General features: G+C 31.3%; 2 protein-coding genes across 2 annotated transcripts; one reads left to right on the top strand and one right to left on the bottom strand.

Moving 5' to 3' along the window:
• The first annotated feature begins 1820 nt into the window (after positions 1-1820).
• LOC114169825 (cationic amino acid transporter 8, vacuolar) lies at positions 1821-4166 on the top strand. Its single transcript, XM_028055147.1, has one exon. The coding sequence runs from the start codon at positions 1906-1908 to the stop codon at positions 3682-3684; it is 1779 nt and encodes a 592-aa protein (XP_027910948.1). The 5' UTR covers positions 1821-1905; the 3' UTR covers positions 3685-4166.
• Positions 4167-5923: 1757 nt separating this feature from the next.
• Positions 5924-7022, bottom strand: LOC114170724 (protein EPIDERMAL PATTERNING FACTOR 1-like). Its single transcript, XM_028056271.1, has 3 exons — positions 6831-7022; positions 6495-6544; positions 5924-6376 (listed from the first exon to the last, which is right to left on the bottom strand). The coding sequence occupies exons 1-3, from the start codon at positions 6928-6930 to the stop codon at positions 6179-6181; spliced, it is 348 nt and encodes a 115-aa protein (XP_027912072.1). The 5' UTR covers positions 6931-7022; the 3' UTR covers positions 5924-6178.
• Positions 7023-14747: the final 7725 nt, after the last annotated feature.

Below are 14747 nucleotides of genomic sequence, written 5' to 3'. Positions count from 1 at the left end.
ATGAGACTGAATGAGATATATTTCTATTATGAATTGAATAGCAGAAAACATATTTATACAGAACAATATAATTGTTATAGCTAACAGATATAACAAAATCTATTTTTGATTTGACTTCTTACAACATACACAAGTGTTGATAGATCATCCTTTACATTTTCATGAAAGTTTAATGAATTCATTAGTAACCCATTTTGTTGAACAATCATAAATAGAATGAAAATCAATTATTAGATTTGAGTTGGCAATAATATTCATACTATCAACAATTTCCATTTCCATGATCTAATCAAATATATCACAAATGTCATTCTCATCGTAAAAATAATCATCAATGCTTAATAAATCTTTAACATTTGCAATGAAACTATTACCAAATAAAATATAAAGTTTCACAATTTTTCTCTTTCACAAAATCATTTAAACTTTCATATAAATTAATTCACATTTATATAATTAATAAAGCTATCATAAATAAAATAAATACCACTAATAAAAGACAAACAATCTGATGAGAATACATTACACAGTTTCAATTTACAAAAAAATATTTTATTGTAATAATCATCATACAAAATAATTTATTTCCTCTAAATTAATTTTAATGTAACATTCATATTTTAAATTAATATTTATTTATCATCACATCCATTTTTTTATACTAGTGCAAATAATCATTAAAATACTAATTTGTATTATAACTTCAATTTAAAAACATTTTATATTATTTTATCTTGTATTTAAAAAATACTTTTGCTTATTACTACTAATACGAAAAATATTTAGCTTTTCTCTAATCTAACCATTTCTTAACAATCTATTATTACTACAGCATTCCAATATTTTATATAAAATTTATTAAAAATATATTCATTTTAATATTCTTAACTTATTTCAATTCATATAAAATTCATTTATTAAAATATTACAATTTCATAATTTAGTTAATTTTAAAGGAGTAGAACTATTACTTTAATTGAAGAAAATTAGAAGAATTGATAAGAAAAAGTTGACAAAATGTGTGGATGCTGGTCTCGATGTATCTAACATATAATTGAGTTCAGGTTCCTTTAGGAATGAATATCCATTCTTTTATACTGTCATTATTTGGAAGAAAAACTTTTACACTATATTATTGAGCTAAGATGAGCATTTTAACACATTCATAAATATGGATATATATCAATTCTTAAATTTTTTCCATTAGTTGATTTTAATATTTCAAGAAAGAATTTGTATAAATTATAAATATTTTTTATCTACTATAAATATTCGCTTAAATTCCGCACTCGAGTCCGTAACTCTCTTATATTTATATTTAAAAATAAAAAAATTTTGGATCAATAATTATATATATTTATTTTCATAAAAATTTATGTAAAGTCATTTGACTTTATGTTCCGTTAAATTTTATTATAAATAGAGAAAAAAAAATGTGAATAACATAAAATAACAAGTTTATCATATATTATATCTATCATGTATCTTATATTTTTATGATTTTATTGTCAATCATCAACATTATAATATTTGTTTTATAATTACATAATCTATAATATTTTATATTATAATATAATTCTTAAAATTTAATAAATCTACGTTCTAATTAAATATATATCAAATTCTCAAAATTAAAATTAGGATTTAAACGAAAAACGAATGTTTAGTGTAATATTTTAATTTCATTCATTTATTTAATTACGTTGTTCAGAAAAGAAAGATTATGATGGAAATAAAATTATTAAAATGAATTTGTTACTATTCAATGGAGATATTTCTATACATACTTTTCAGAATTTAGTTAGCAATTCAATGATTAATTTTATTTTTTATTATTATAAGAAAAGTCGTCTGAGTGTGGTGAAAAGTCAGCAAAGTTGAAATTGTGCTCCTCTGACAGTGCCCATGGAACCGTCGTCGGCGCCGGAGAACCGAAGCTACTGGCGGTGGAGCAAGCGGGACTTCTTCCCGGAGAAGTCATTCGAGAGCGGGAAATCCTACCGCGCGGCGTTGGCTGAAACGTGTCCGCGCCTCAGGGACCGTCTTCTGAACCGCTCGAGCGACTCGCACGAGCTGCTCGTGCTCCCCCGCGCCAGCGAGCACCTCATGAACCGCTGCCTCACCTGGTGGGACCTCACCTGGTTGGCGTTCGGTTCAGTGGTCGGCTCCGGCATCTTCGTCGTCACCGGCCAGGAGGCCCGCCTCCACGCCGGCCCCGCCATCGTCCTCTCCTACGCCGCCTCCGGCTTCTCCGCTCTCCTCTCCGCCCTCTGCTACACCGAGTTCGCTGTCGACGTTCCAGTCGCCGGCGGCTCCTTCTCCTTCCTCCGCATCGAGCTTGGCGACTTCCTCGCCTTCGTCGCCGCCGGCAACATCCTGCTGGAGGCTCTCGTCGGCGCTGCCGGGCTCGGCCGCTCCTGGTCCTCCTACTTCGCCTCCATGGTGAAATCCGACCCGGACTTCTTCCGGATCCGGATCCCCGGGTTCAAACCCGGGTTCGACCTGCTCGATCCGTTAGCCGTGGCGGTTCTTCTCATCACCAACGGCATTGCCGTTAGCGGTACCCGCAATACCTCAATCTTAACCTGGCTGAGTTCCCTGATCACCACATTTGTGATCGTGTTCATAATTATAATCGGGTTCGTCCACGGAAAGGCGTCGAACTTGTCGCCATTTACCCCTTTCGGCGTGGCCGGCGTGTTCAACTCCGCCGCCGTGGTGTACTGGTCCTACAGCGGTTTCGACATGGTGGCGACGATGGCTGAAGAGACGAAGAAGCCTTCGAGGGATATCCCCATTGGTCTGGTTGGGTCAATGAGCATGATTACGGTTATCTACTGCTTGATGGCTTTGTCTCTTGTGAGCATGGTGAAGTACACTGAGATTGACCCTGACGCTGCTTACTCTGTGGCCTTTGTTCAGATTGGGATGAGTTGGGCGAAGTACCTTGTGAGCATTTGTGCGTTGAAGGGGATGACCACAAGCTTGCTTGTTGGGTCCATGGGTCAATCTAGGTACACCACTCAGATTGCAAGGTCGCACATGATCCCACCTTTCTTCGCCCTCGTTCACCCCAAAACAGGAACCCCTGTGAATGCCACTCTCTTGACCACTCTTTGTAGCTCTGTCATAGCTCTTTTCTCTAGCTTGGATGTTCTCTCTAGTGTTTTCTCCATCAGCACGCTCTTCATTTTCATGCTTATGGCTGTTGCGCTGCTTGTGAGAAGGTACTATTCCAGGGAGAGCACTGGCAGGGGTGAGTTAGCCAGAGTTCTGATCTGCTTGTTTGTGATTATTGGTTCTTCTGCTGTTGGGGCTGCGCTTTGGCACTCACGGATACTCGGTTGGATCGGTTACACGGTTGCTGCTGGTGTTTGGTTTTTGGGAACTTTGGCTATGAGTTTGCTTCCCAAGCAGAGAGCTCCCAAAGTGTGGGGGGTGCCCTTGGTTCCCTGGCTCCCCTCTTTGTCCGTTGCCACCAACCTCTTTCTCATGGGCTCTTTGGGCACTGAGGCTTTCTGGAGGTTCATCATTTGCACTGCTGTCATGTTTGTGTACTATTTTTTTGTCGCTGTCCATGCAACTTATGATGTCGAACATCAGAATAAAGGTAACACTCAAGAAGGAAAGAATAATGATGAGGGAGTGCAAGATGCTACTGATGAAGAGGTGGTTGTACTATAGCGACCTTGCAAGAACAGATCCTACTGCTTTGTAATATTATTAGTCTGTGATTTTTGTGTTTACAACGTGTGAAGGAGACAGAAGTTATGATTCTTAATTATTTGGGAACTATGTTATGATGTTGGAAGAAGCTCAGAATAGAACAGTGGGATTAAAGATGCTTTGAATGTAACATCAAATTCCCATGCAATCCAAGACGGTTTGTTCCGAACCTCTTTCTGACCTTGAGCCTTGTGTCAAGCACTATTATGAAAGGATTTGATTCGGTTAAGAGGAAACCAAAATAAACTAGAGCGTGTAAACTTGTATTTACTCTACCTAAGAGTATGCTAAAAATAGAAAGGGATAAAGAAAAAGCTAAAGAGGAAATCATCTCTGTCTTGATTGCCTCCCAAATGATTGCTTCCCTCTGTTTTCATTTCACATGTCCCTATTTTTTTGTTATTCTGCATAATCTCATCAAGGAAACTCTAAGTTCAAAACTGAGATTTGTGCTACTTCTGCAGTGCAGCATAGTAACATCATGAAGTTATTGAGAGGGATGAACGACTTCTTGTTATGAGTACTCAGAATGGAATCTTACTCAGCTACTATTTGGTATAGGCATGGTGCATTTTGTTTACACTATTTTCATGCCCATTAAACTTAGAATTGATTTCTATTTGGATTTTGTGAATCATGAAAAGTAGGTTCAGTCCTCTGTCATCTGCAGGGGCATTGAACAAGGCCTATCTTATCTCTCAGAACCGTAGCTACTTGTAATTAACCGTGACTTTCAATTTGTCACTAAATATCATAAAGCTTTGCAAAAGAATGCAACCAGGATTATGATTCCTTGCAAGACTTACCCAAATCTTTATCCTTTTTCAATGACAAATTTTGATTTAAACTTTCTAGTTTTAGACGAAGGTACAAAAAGCTTCATTTTGTTCTGTACTTATAATTAACAGTGGTCTTAATTGTTGCAGGACATGAAATGGGTCTTGTGGCATTAACTTGTCTTAAACCGTAGAGACGTTTATATTCCCTTTTATATACATTTCTATACTCGTTGATTTTGAAACATTCAATGAATTTGTTGTCCTAACGTCATGTTTAACAGCTGTAAGTTACTCTGCTATTAATTGCAGAGATTTCCATGTTTCACCATTTTGTCCTTACATACTTTGGTTTGTTTTAATTTGACAGATTGAGTTGTGAGTTGGGTGAACAATTCCAAAGAGTACTATTTTACTTGTTCATTAAATCTTGGTGTTTCACCTATTTAGAGAAGTGAACTTAGTGTTCATGGTAAATAGCTACATAGTCACTTTGTTCATGAGATTGACCATGCACAGTATAAATTTTCACTTTACTAACAGAGTACAAAAACTAGTGCTATTCTACATTAATTCCCAGGGAGATTGACAATACCCACTTTAAAATTTCATTTTCTTTCTTCAACTGGCTAGTCATGCCAATATCAAGATTATGGCGACAGTTTTGGCAAAGAATATTTATGGAGACTTTTAGATGATGTTCCTGCTTTAGAAATGGACACCTTTTGGTGTTTATGCCTTAAAAAGAAAAGACAAGTGAATATTTGATAATAGAGTACATAAAAATGTGTTAATATGTAAGTTTTCATTTTAAAGAAATAACCATTGAAATTTATCTTATATTTCTTTTCCACTTGTTCATTAATTTATTCACACTCTTAATTAATTTTTCATATTTATGTTTTTATTTTCAGTCCAACATTCTTATTGTTGTTTACTTTACATTCGATGTTATAATCCCAGATTATTTTTATTTATGCTTAAACTTTTTATTCAAATTTAAACATTGCATTATCAATTGGTCATATTATTTGCATAAATATATACAAATAATTAGCTAAGAAGAGTCACTTTATACAACTAATAAGTTTAATTAGCATTTAAATTCAACAAAAATCATTAAAAAGGTGAAACTTTTATTTGTACAGTGTGAAAACCGACTCCTTTCAGAATAAATATAAAAATGTTTCACTGTGAAATAAATTATTGTATTGAATTTTATGTTTCTGCATAAAATTATTTTTTTAACATTATACTTTCATCCATTCAAATTGAAAAATTAGAAATTGCTAGTATAAATAGAAAAATTCATACAAAAATTAAAATATTCATATTTCAAGTAAAATATGATGTAAAATATGCTCATAGGAAAATTAAAATCGGTTCTGTTACTACAACTTTGTACTTCCATATATATCAGAAAAAACTGCAGTACCCAGAAGTAAACAAACATAAACTGCAGCACTCAGAAGTAACCAAACATTTCCTTATAACATGGATCATGTTTCATTTTTGGCACATTCATTACTTTGCTGACAAAGTTGTCATGTCTTTAATAAAGACAAAACTAGACTCTAACCAACCTACACTACACTACTCTACTCTAAACTAAATTGTTAAATTTTCTGTCACAGATTTTTCCAGAACTTTAACTTCGATCACACAAATTCATGGTCTCAACCATTGGATGGTACATGGTAATATTTCCCTTTACACATACACCTATAAACTACAGGGCAAGACTCTGCAACCATGCACTTGTAGCTCACTATCACCCTCTTGCAAGGAAAACAAGAACCACATGCATCAGAACAATCTGGCAAAGCAGACCCTGTTGGATACAGTTCCATTCTCATGTCTTTCTTTGCTCCATTCTATAAACAAAAATTATTCATAGATAATTACTAGAAGTGTCCATGGACAAGTTTATTCAAACATAGCTAAATATGGTTGGATTCTATGAATAGTGAAATGAAATTATTGGAAACAAACCTCTTCAGTAGTTGCTGCTGCTGCTTTCTGGTGCAAGCTGATAGACTTAACTGATAAGAAAAATAAAAACACACATGAATGTTCTGCACTAGATTATCATTTGAAGCAGCAACATAACACTTTTATGACTAAAATATAACACTCCGTCTAGAAATTTTCAATTTCATACCAGATGCAGAGTTCACTGAGAAGTTTTTTAGCTGCATGTTATTGACACAAAAGATTCAAAACATTGTGCTGTCTTTAAGGCTTTAAGGTTTTAGTGATACATTATTGGAGCATGTGATGTGTGCATGAAGTTCTGCAACATTAAGTAAAGTAGAGATTATTACTAACCATGATTTGGGATCATCCCAAGACTCTTCCCATTAGAAAGTGAAATGAAGAAGGAAAGTAGAAAGAAAAACTTGAAGGCCTCAATTGAGAAAATGCTCATATTCTGTGAAACTATGAAAACTATTTTGATGAGTAGAATGAATGCATGAAAGTGATAGGAAGAAGATGATGAAAATTTTTGGGAGAAAATTGTTGATGTGAATGTAGAATTATATACAAGAAGATGCATAAAAGTCCATTTAAATGTACTATCAGGTACACCTGCTGCATTTCACATGATCCACGCCTCTTCTGAAGTTTTCACAAGGTTTCTTACTCTCCTAAAATATAGATTTATTTTTATAATTATTTTATATGAAATGTTTTATAATTTAATGATTTTATTATTTTTGTTATTATATAAAAATTGAATACATATCCATATAAAAAGAAAGTATATTATTTTGATGAGACATTTCATATTTATGAATTACCTTCACATGTTGCCATAAAAAGATACACAATTATACTATAGGAAGGTTCTTGAGCATGAAATGGACCCATGGATAATTGCAGAGCCTCTTGTACCCTTTTTTTTTTTTCTTATAATATCCTTTCTGTCTTATAAATAGAAATTAATAAAAAAATTGTATTTATTTGCAGTGAACACTTAATTTAATTTAAGTGACATTAATAATTTAATTCTGGATATCACCTCAGTGTTATGTTAAGATTTTAATGATAATGATGCATTAGAATGTATTTATTGTTGTCATTTGAATTACATCATTTATCTCTTTCATTATCTCTCATTAACGCCACAGTTTAAAAATTAAATAGTTAATAAAAAAAATTGATGTAAAATTAAAATTTGTTTATATTTCAAATTTTAATAGATTTTTATTTTTAAATTTAAAAAAATAATAAACATACGTTTTAATCTAATTACATTAATTTTTTAAAATTTGCTAAATGATGTTTCTTACCGAAATTAAAATGAAGATGTGTTGATTAATGTAAATGATTCAAATGACAATCTAAAATATATTTGATATGTCAAAATAATTTAAAATAATTGTGTTAAAAAGATTGAATTAATTATTTTTAAATTTGGAATCAAAATATATTAAAATTTAAAATAAAGATGTCAAAGTTTAGAAAGTGAAAACATATTTAACTCATAAAAGGTGATATTTTGAAAATCATTACATTCATGAAAGAATATGTTTCACTTATTATAATTAATACTCACATATTTTTTAATCTCTTAGTTTTAGTTTTAGAAAATATTGCTTGATTTTTATATCAATAATTTTATTTTATTTTAATTGTTGTTATTTTGTTTGAGTTTCTTAAATATATATATATATATATATATATATATATATATATATATATATATTACCAATACTATTGATTACCCAAAATTACGAGTGAAATTGTTTACATAAGAACAACATTTATGTAACTTTATGTTTTTAATTTAATTTAATTTGTAATAAAATTTATTCATAAAAGTAAGTTTTTTTTTACTATAGTTGAAAATAAAAAGGAAGTCCAAATTTTATTTATTTAAGTGTTTGAAACTTCTCAATAGACACATGAAAATATAAGTGTTTGAAATTTTATCTTGAATGTATATAATTACCACTTTTATTATATCATCTACTATATTCAAATTATTATGTAGAGTAAACAAAGATGGTTATAGTAAATCATCATTAAATTTTATTTTTATTAATAGATCTCAATTAATTATTATTTCCCATTTCAAAAATTAAAAGAAACATAACTACATTTTTTTTATTTTATTATATATTGACCATTGGACATACATTTATGTCGGTGCGTTGCTTTTTTTTTTTTTTTTTAATTATGCATTATTTCAGCTCTCTGAGTTATTGTACAAATTCACTAGTAGGAGTAGTGAAAATTAATTATAATGTACGACAATGATACTGTTTATAAAAAAATTAAAAATATTTTTATCATAAATTTCATAAGTATAACATTCTATTTAGGATAACAATTTCATATTGTTATGAAATCAAAATTATAAATAATTTAAATATACATTTTTTTTATTCAACTCAGTTGTTTTTAACAAAATCAAATCGTCATGAAACTCCAAATTTAAAATACCGATAATTAGTAATATCAAAATATAAATGGCTTAAAATTTAAAAGAATATTTATATAAATAATTATTACCAATTTTAAGTAGTTTATGTTTATAATTAAAACAATACTTTTATTGATAATCAACTTTATAAACATGAATGATAGAAGAAATTAAGGAATGATTGGAAATAAAATTGGGTGTGTTTATAGAAGCTAAAAAAAAGCAGATAAATAATTTGAAAAGATGTGTAGAATCCAGCACATTATTTATCATATTTAAAAAATATATATTTTTTATTTCTCACTTAGTTTAATTTTATTATTGATTTTGGTGTGAAGCAATGAAGTGGGGACAGAGAATTAAATAAGAAGGAAGAGATGCAGACGTGAAAGCAGTTAAAGTAGTAACTGAGTTAAACGTGAGATCATGGTTTCGAAATAAATGAACCCATTTTCTTGTACCATAATTCACTGCTTCACTTCAAACTTCTTATGACCTTTTTAATTCATGCATCAATAAATATCTCTCTTTTTCAATGCCCATTCAAATATATATTGGATTTCAAATTTAGTTTCACAACAAATTAATTTCAAGATTTTTTAATCTACTTTAAATTTATATTTTTTAATATATATATATATATATATATATATATATATATATATATATATATATATATATATAAAACTTCTAGAACCCAAATGAACTCACATAACCTGAAACATGATAGCAATAATGTTGGAAGAAGATGATATAGTTAGTAGCTAGAAAGGTTCACGGGTAAATCAATAAATGCAGATAAGATAGAATGGAAATAGTTATTTGGGAACATCTTTACTTCATTTTCATCCCTAATAATGTATTGTTGTGAAAATCTTCATTATGAAAAGACTAATCAAACATTTTCGCTTCTATTTCAATCAAATAATTTTTTTAATAAGAATAGCTCTAGCTTAGTGTACTTGTTTTGACACTATATTCGTGTAATAATAGAGTAACATCTTAATAGAATTTTAATTTTTTTGATCTGTATATAGGTTGAAGCACCCCAAGTGCTTCCTATATTTTAATTCTTTTTTGTTGATAAAAAAATTGCTAAAATAAGTAGATTTTGAGAATAATGATCGAAGGATCACAAGATTGTTCGCTAGAGAGGACAACCATTTGTTTATATATTCAAGATTGTTGTTCTTTCTTCTTGTTAACTGAGTGCAAACAATGTTCTTTATGAAACTCTTTAGTAGACACAAAAAATTGGGTAGAGTTTTGGCATTTTTCAACACAATCTCTCTCTCTTCCTTTTTTAGTGATTTCATATAGTTATGAAGAAAGTATTTATTGTGAAACCATTTTTGTCCTTGAGCGTTTCAACTCTTTTGAATGTTTTTTTTCTTTATCATAATGATATTGAAAAATGTATTAAATGCACTTCATGCAATAATAATTCTTTTCTCCTTGAACTTGTCTAAAATGTAATGTCATACAAAGTAGATAGTTCTTCCAAACTTAACAATGTGTAATACAGGAAATTGTTGAAAAAAAAAACAATTTTACTATTTGTCGAAAAGATTTTCTAAGGTGACTTATCCTTCGCTATCAAATCACTTTTGCAGATAATAAAAAGTAAGGCAATAAAAAGTAATAGACATTCTTTGCAACATAGCATAAACATTTACATGTTTTCATATAGTATGATGCTTGTTTACTTTTATGTGTTTATCATTCAAACACATTTATACTATATCAAATATAAAAACAAGATTCCATAACATCATATTGTTTATTAAACAAAACACTTGCATCTTGCATGTTCTATTATTGAAATAAACTATTGTCTTTCAAACGAAACAAGATCATATTTTATACTTGATTATTTTTAACCATTAATCAAAACTATATGATATTGAACTTTCTCAAACAACCCCTAATTCCATAAATCAAAATGTGACAACCTTGCGAAATAATTAATCCAAAATATTCCTAAAAAATACATTCTAGAATGTAAAATAAATCTAACTCAAGTGTTCTTTGGCAGAAGCAATAATGAAATAGTGTGGGTAACAATAAAATGGTCTAACAGTGGCAATGCATGATGACAATATTGACTCAAACGATGCCAATGCAACATGGTGCACAAGGCAGCAAGCAACGATGGTAAGACCTTTTCTTCCCGCAACTTTTTCTATAAGCCCTTAATCCTTACCAAAGATAGAGGCACATGGCACATGCTTAGGAAGAATAAATATGGTTAGAAGGGGGTCTCTTCAACTTTCTTTTGTTTAGTTTAATGTTGACTTTTCTTAAGTTGACTTATGTTGACTTGACTTTGGTTAACTTGTTGACCTTAGTTGAGTAGACTTAAGTTGACATATTGACTCTTTTGTTTGTTTGTTTTGTAGGACAAGCCAAGACCAACTTGGAGGAGTGTAACACTACTTGGATTGGAGGAGAGCATCACCTTGGAGTCAAAGTCAAGGGTGTCACGTTGAAGGCCTGGAGTCCAAGTTAGGGTTTTGTCCTCTTCAAGACACCCCCCTTTTTACCTAGCTTTTAAAAATCAAGTTTTGTGTTATTGCACCTTTAGTCTAAGGAGAGACATATAAGATCTACTGGAGTTATATGAGTACTCCACTCTTGGAGATGTTTTACATGTTACCCTAAAGATTGAAACTCAATTGAAAAGAAAAGATAGGGTAAGGATGAGTTACTCACCCAACTACTACTATAGTCACTTACAAAAAAAAAGATAAAGAGAAACATGATAAATCCCCTCCAAGTCTCACCAAGAAACACCGATTAGAAATAAGTTACCAAGTGGTCATACTCACCATTTCAATTCTTAAAGGTCAAGTTCCATTAAATGTTTTAAGTGTTTAAGATATGGGCACATTGCTTTGAATTGCCCAACCACGAGGACCATGACCTTAAAGCCAAGTGGTGAGGTAGGGAGTGAACACTCATCTCCCCCTTCTCCTTCAATAGAAGACTCTTCTTCCTCAAGTAAAATTGAAACTGAACCTTGTGAAGGAGACCTTTTGATAGTGAGGCATAATTTATTCAAAGTTTCTGAGCGCTTGAACCAACTCAAAGAGAAAACATTTTCTGTACTAGATGTCTCGTTAGTAATATGGTTTACTCTTCAATTATTGATGGAGGAAGTAGAACAAATGTGGCTAGCACAAAGGTGGTGGAAAACTTGGCTTAGAAACCATTCCTCATGCCAAGCCCTATAAGCTTACCTAGAAGTAAGGAGGGAGAAATAAATGTCAATAAACAAGTTCTGATTAACTTCTCCCTAGGAAGCTACAAGGATGAGGTTCTATATCATGTTGTTCCCATGGAGGTCACACATATTTTGTTAGGTAGCCCGTGAAAATTTGATAAACACACCTTACATGATGGTCATACTAACAAATACACTTTGCACTCTCATGGGAAAAAATGTCACTTTAGTACCACTATCATCACAAGAGGTTAATGAGGACCAAAATAAAATGAAAAAGAAAAGAGAAAAGGAAAAGAAGAAAAAGAAAAAGGACAAGCTTTAACCAAAGTGCTACTTGTCCACAAAAAGAACCTAAAGCAAGTTAGTCATTCTCTTTATAAACTCCTCCCCTTTCCACACCAAAAAGGAAGGATATAAGTGTGATCATTAAGAGATGAAGGATAACTTGCTCAAAGCCAAGGGTTGTTTCAAGGGTAAAGATTGGGAAAAATCTCATGGAGGGAAGAAGAAATTACTTCCTCAAATGAAGTTAAACTCAATCAAGAAGGGCTTCAATAATTTGTGGTCAAATTCTCTCAAAGAAGGGGGGATGATGAACCCCTAACCCCTACCAAAGATGGAGGCACATGGCATATGCTTAGGGAGAATAAACATGTTTAGAAAGAGAGTTTATTCACCTTTCTTTTGCTTAGTTTTATGTTGACTTGACTTTGGTTGACTTATTAACCTTAATTGACTTGACTTAAGTTGGCATGTTGAATTTTTTGTTTGTTTGTTTTGTAGGACAAACTACTACTAACTTGGAATAGTATAGCACTACTTAGAGTGGAGGAAAGCATCACCTTAGAGTCAAACAAATGGGGCACATTTTGGAGAGGCTTGGGAGGCAAGGTTGACCTTCTCTTCTAGTAGGTTAAGGGTGCCACATATGAAGGCAGGAAGGACAAATTAGGGTTCTATCCTTTTTAAGACACCTCCTTTTTGACCTAACTTCTAGAAACTAAGTTTTGTGTTATTGCACCTTTAGTCTGTACTTTGTATTTTTGTAAAGAGACCCTTCTCCACACCTATAAAAGGAGCTCTCCTAGACCATTGTAAGGGTTGGATATTTTGAAGTTATATACTCTATATTTGACCTGATTTGTGAGAGTGCTTTCTTTTATGAGTGTCATCTTCTCTTTGCCTTGAGTTAGTGGGTGTTAATGCCCCCTAAGTGGTGTGCCATCCTATTGAGCTCCCTTCCCCTCTTCTATTTTCCATCTTGTACCATCTTTCATCCTGTTTATGTCTTTTTCGATTCGATAATTGTTTATGTTTTGTTTCTTGTTTTATGTTCTTGAGTTATTGAACTTCTCTTCTCCTATTTAAGCTTTGGAAGTGCACATTCACCTCCATCTAAGAGGTTTATTTATTTATTTTTGTGTTGATGATGGCAATGCATCGAAGAGAATAACTAGAGCTGCAAGGGTTCCACTTATGCCAAGATATCACGGAAATTATCAAGATTTTGAGAGAATGAGGAACTCTTTTCAGAACAAGCCATGTGGAGGTATCAACATAGTACTCATAATTTGCATGGGTATAAACAACTTGGTGGAGGTGGAGGTGGGAATAAAGCTTCTGATGGATGGCGTCATCCATGTTGCAATGCTTCTACTACACCGTTTTTTGTTGAAGAGAAAAGTGGAGAAGTGGGACACAAAAACCAATTTGGGGTTTTAATGAACTCAGGGATAAAAGTTAGGGGGTGCAGGAAGACAAAATGGAGATACAGAAAAAAAAATGGCCCGGTGGTGGATAACGGCTCGTGCAAACCCAAAATGATGCAACAAAGTGAAAGTGAAAGTAAGAAGGGATAGAGTAAAATTATAATTCAAGGGTATTTTGGTTCTTTTACCTTTACTATGTATTGCAGGTGACAATTATAGGGTGTAGGAAGAAAAAAGTCTTCAACATGTTAGAGAGTCGCATATCCGATTTTTATAATTTCAATTAAAACAAAAATAATTTAAAATATTAATTTGTTTGTATTATATTATTTTAAAAATATAAATATAATAGTATTGTAATTTAAATTATTAATAATTATGAGTTAAATACCAATTAATAGTTACAATAAAATAATAATTTTAGATATAATTGTAATAATTATTTTATTTACATTAATTAATCTATTAAAAAATATTTATATGATTAATGTGTTTTTAAATAACATTATATATATATATATATATATATATATATATATATATATACATATTTGTTTGTTATCAGTTTATATTTTTCTTGTTATGTTATTTTAATCTTTCTAAAAAAAATATCTTTATAATATGGTGATGATATATTCATACTCTCTATCAGATATTTTTAAAATTGATTAATTCAAAATGAAAAAAGAAACATAGCTACAAAGAAAAAATGCTATAAAAATCATACAATAAGAACCAAAATATTAAAATATATGATTCGTAAGAAGAAAAAATAAATAAATAAATCTCGCAGGATCATAAACAAAATACAATTCCTTTGTTTGATAGAGATTTGTTGCTTAACTTCACTAAATTAAGCAAACATTTGACTTAATTAAAGT

This window comes from Vigna unguiculata, chromosome 11, assembly GCF_004118075.2.
Source record: "Vigna unguiculata cultivar IT97K-499-35 chromosome 11, ASM411807v1, whole genome shotgun sequence".
NCBI lineage: Eukaryota > Viridiplantae > Streptophyta > Magnoliopsida > Fabales > Fabaceae > Vigna > Vigna unguiculata.
Note: the sequence above shows the minus strand (reverse complement) of the source record. Positions and strands in the feature narration are given on the sequence as shown.

What these genes read in the sequence shown, in the direction of transcription:
- LOC114169825 (XM_028055147.1), top strand. Translation starts at nt 1,906, where the DNA reads ATGGAACCGTCGTCGGCGCCGGAGAACCGAAGCTACTGGCGGTGGAGC.
- LOC114170724 (XM_028056271.1), bottom strand. Translation starts at nt 6,930, where the DNA reads ATGAGCATTTTCTCAATTGAGGCCTTCAAGTTTTTCTTTCTACTTTCC. An exon ending in TGGGATGATCCCAAATCATG is followed by an intron (nt 6,545 to 6,830) that starts GTTAGTAATAAT and finishes TTTTCTTATCAG; the next exon opens with TTAAGTCTATCAGCTTGCAC. An exon ending in CAGCAGCAACTACTGAAGAG is followed by an intron (nt 6,377 to 6,494) that starts GTTTGTTTCCAA and finishes TTTTGTTTATAG; the next exon opens with AATGGAGCAAAGAAAGACAT.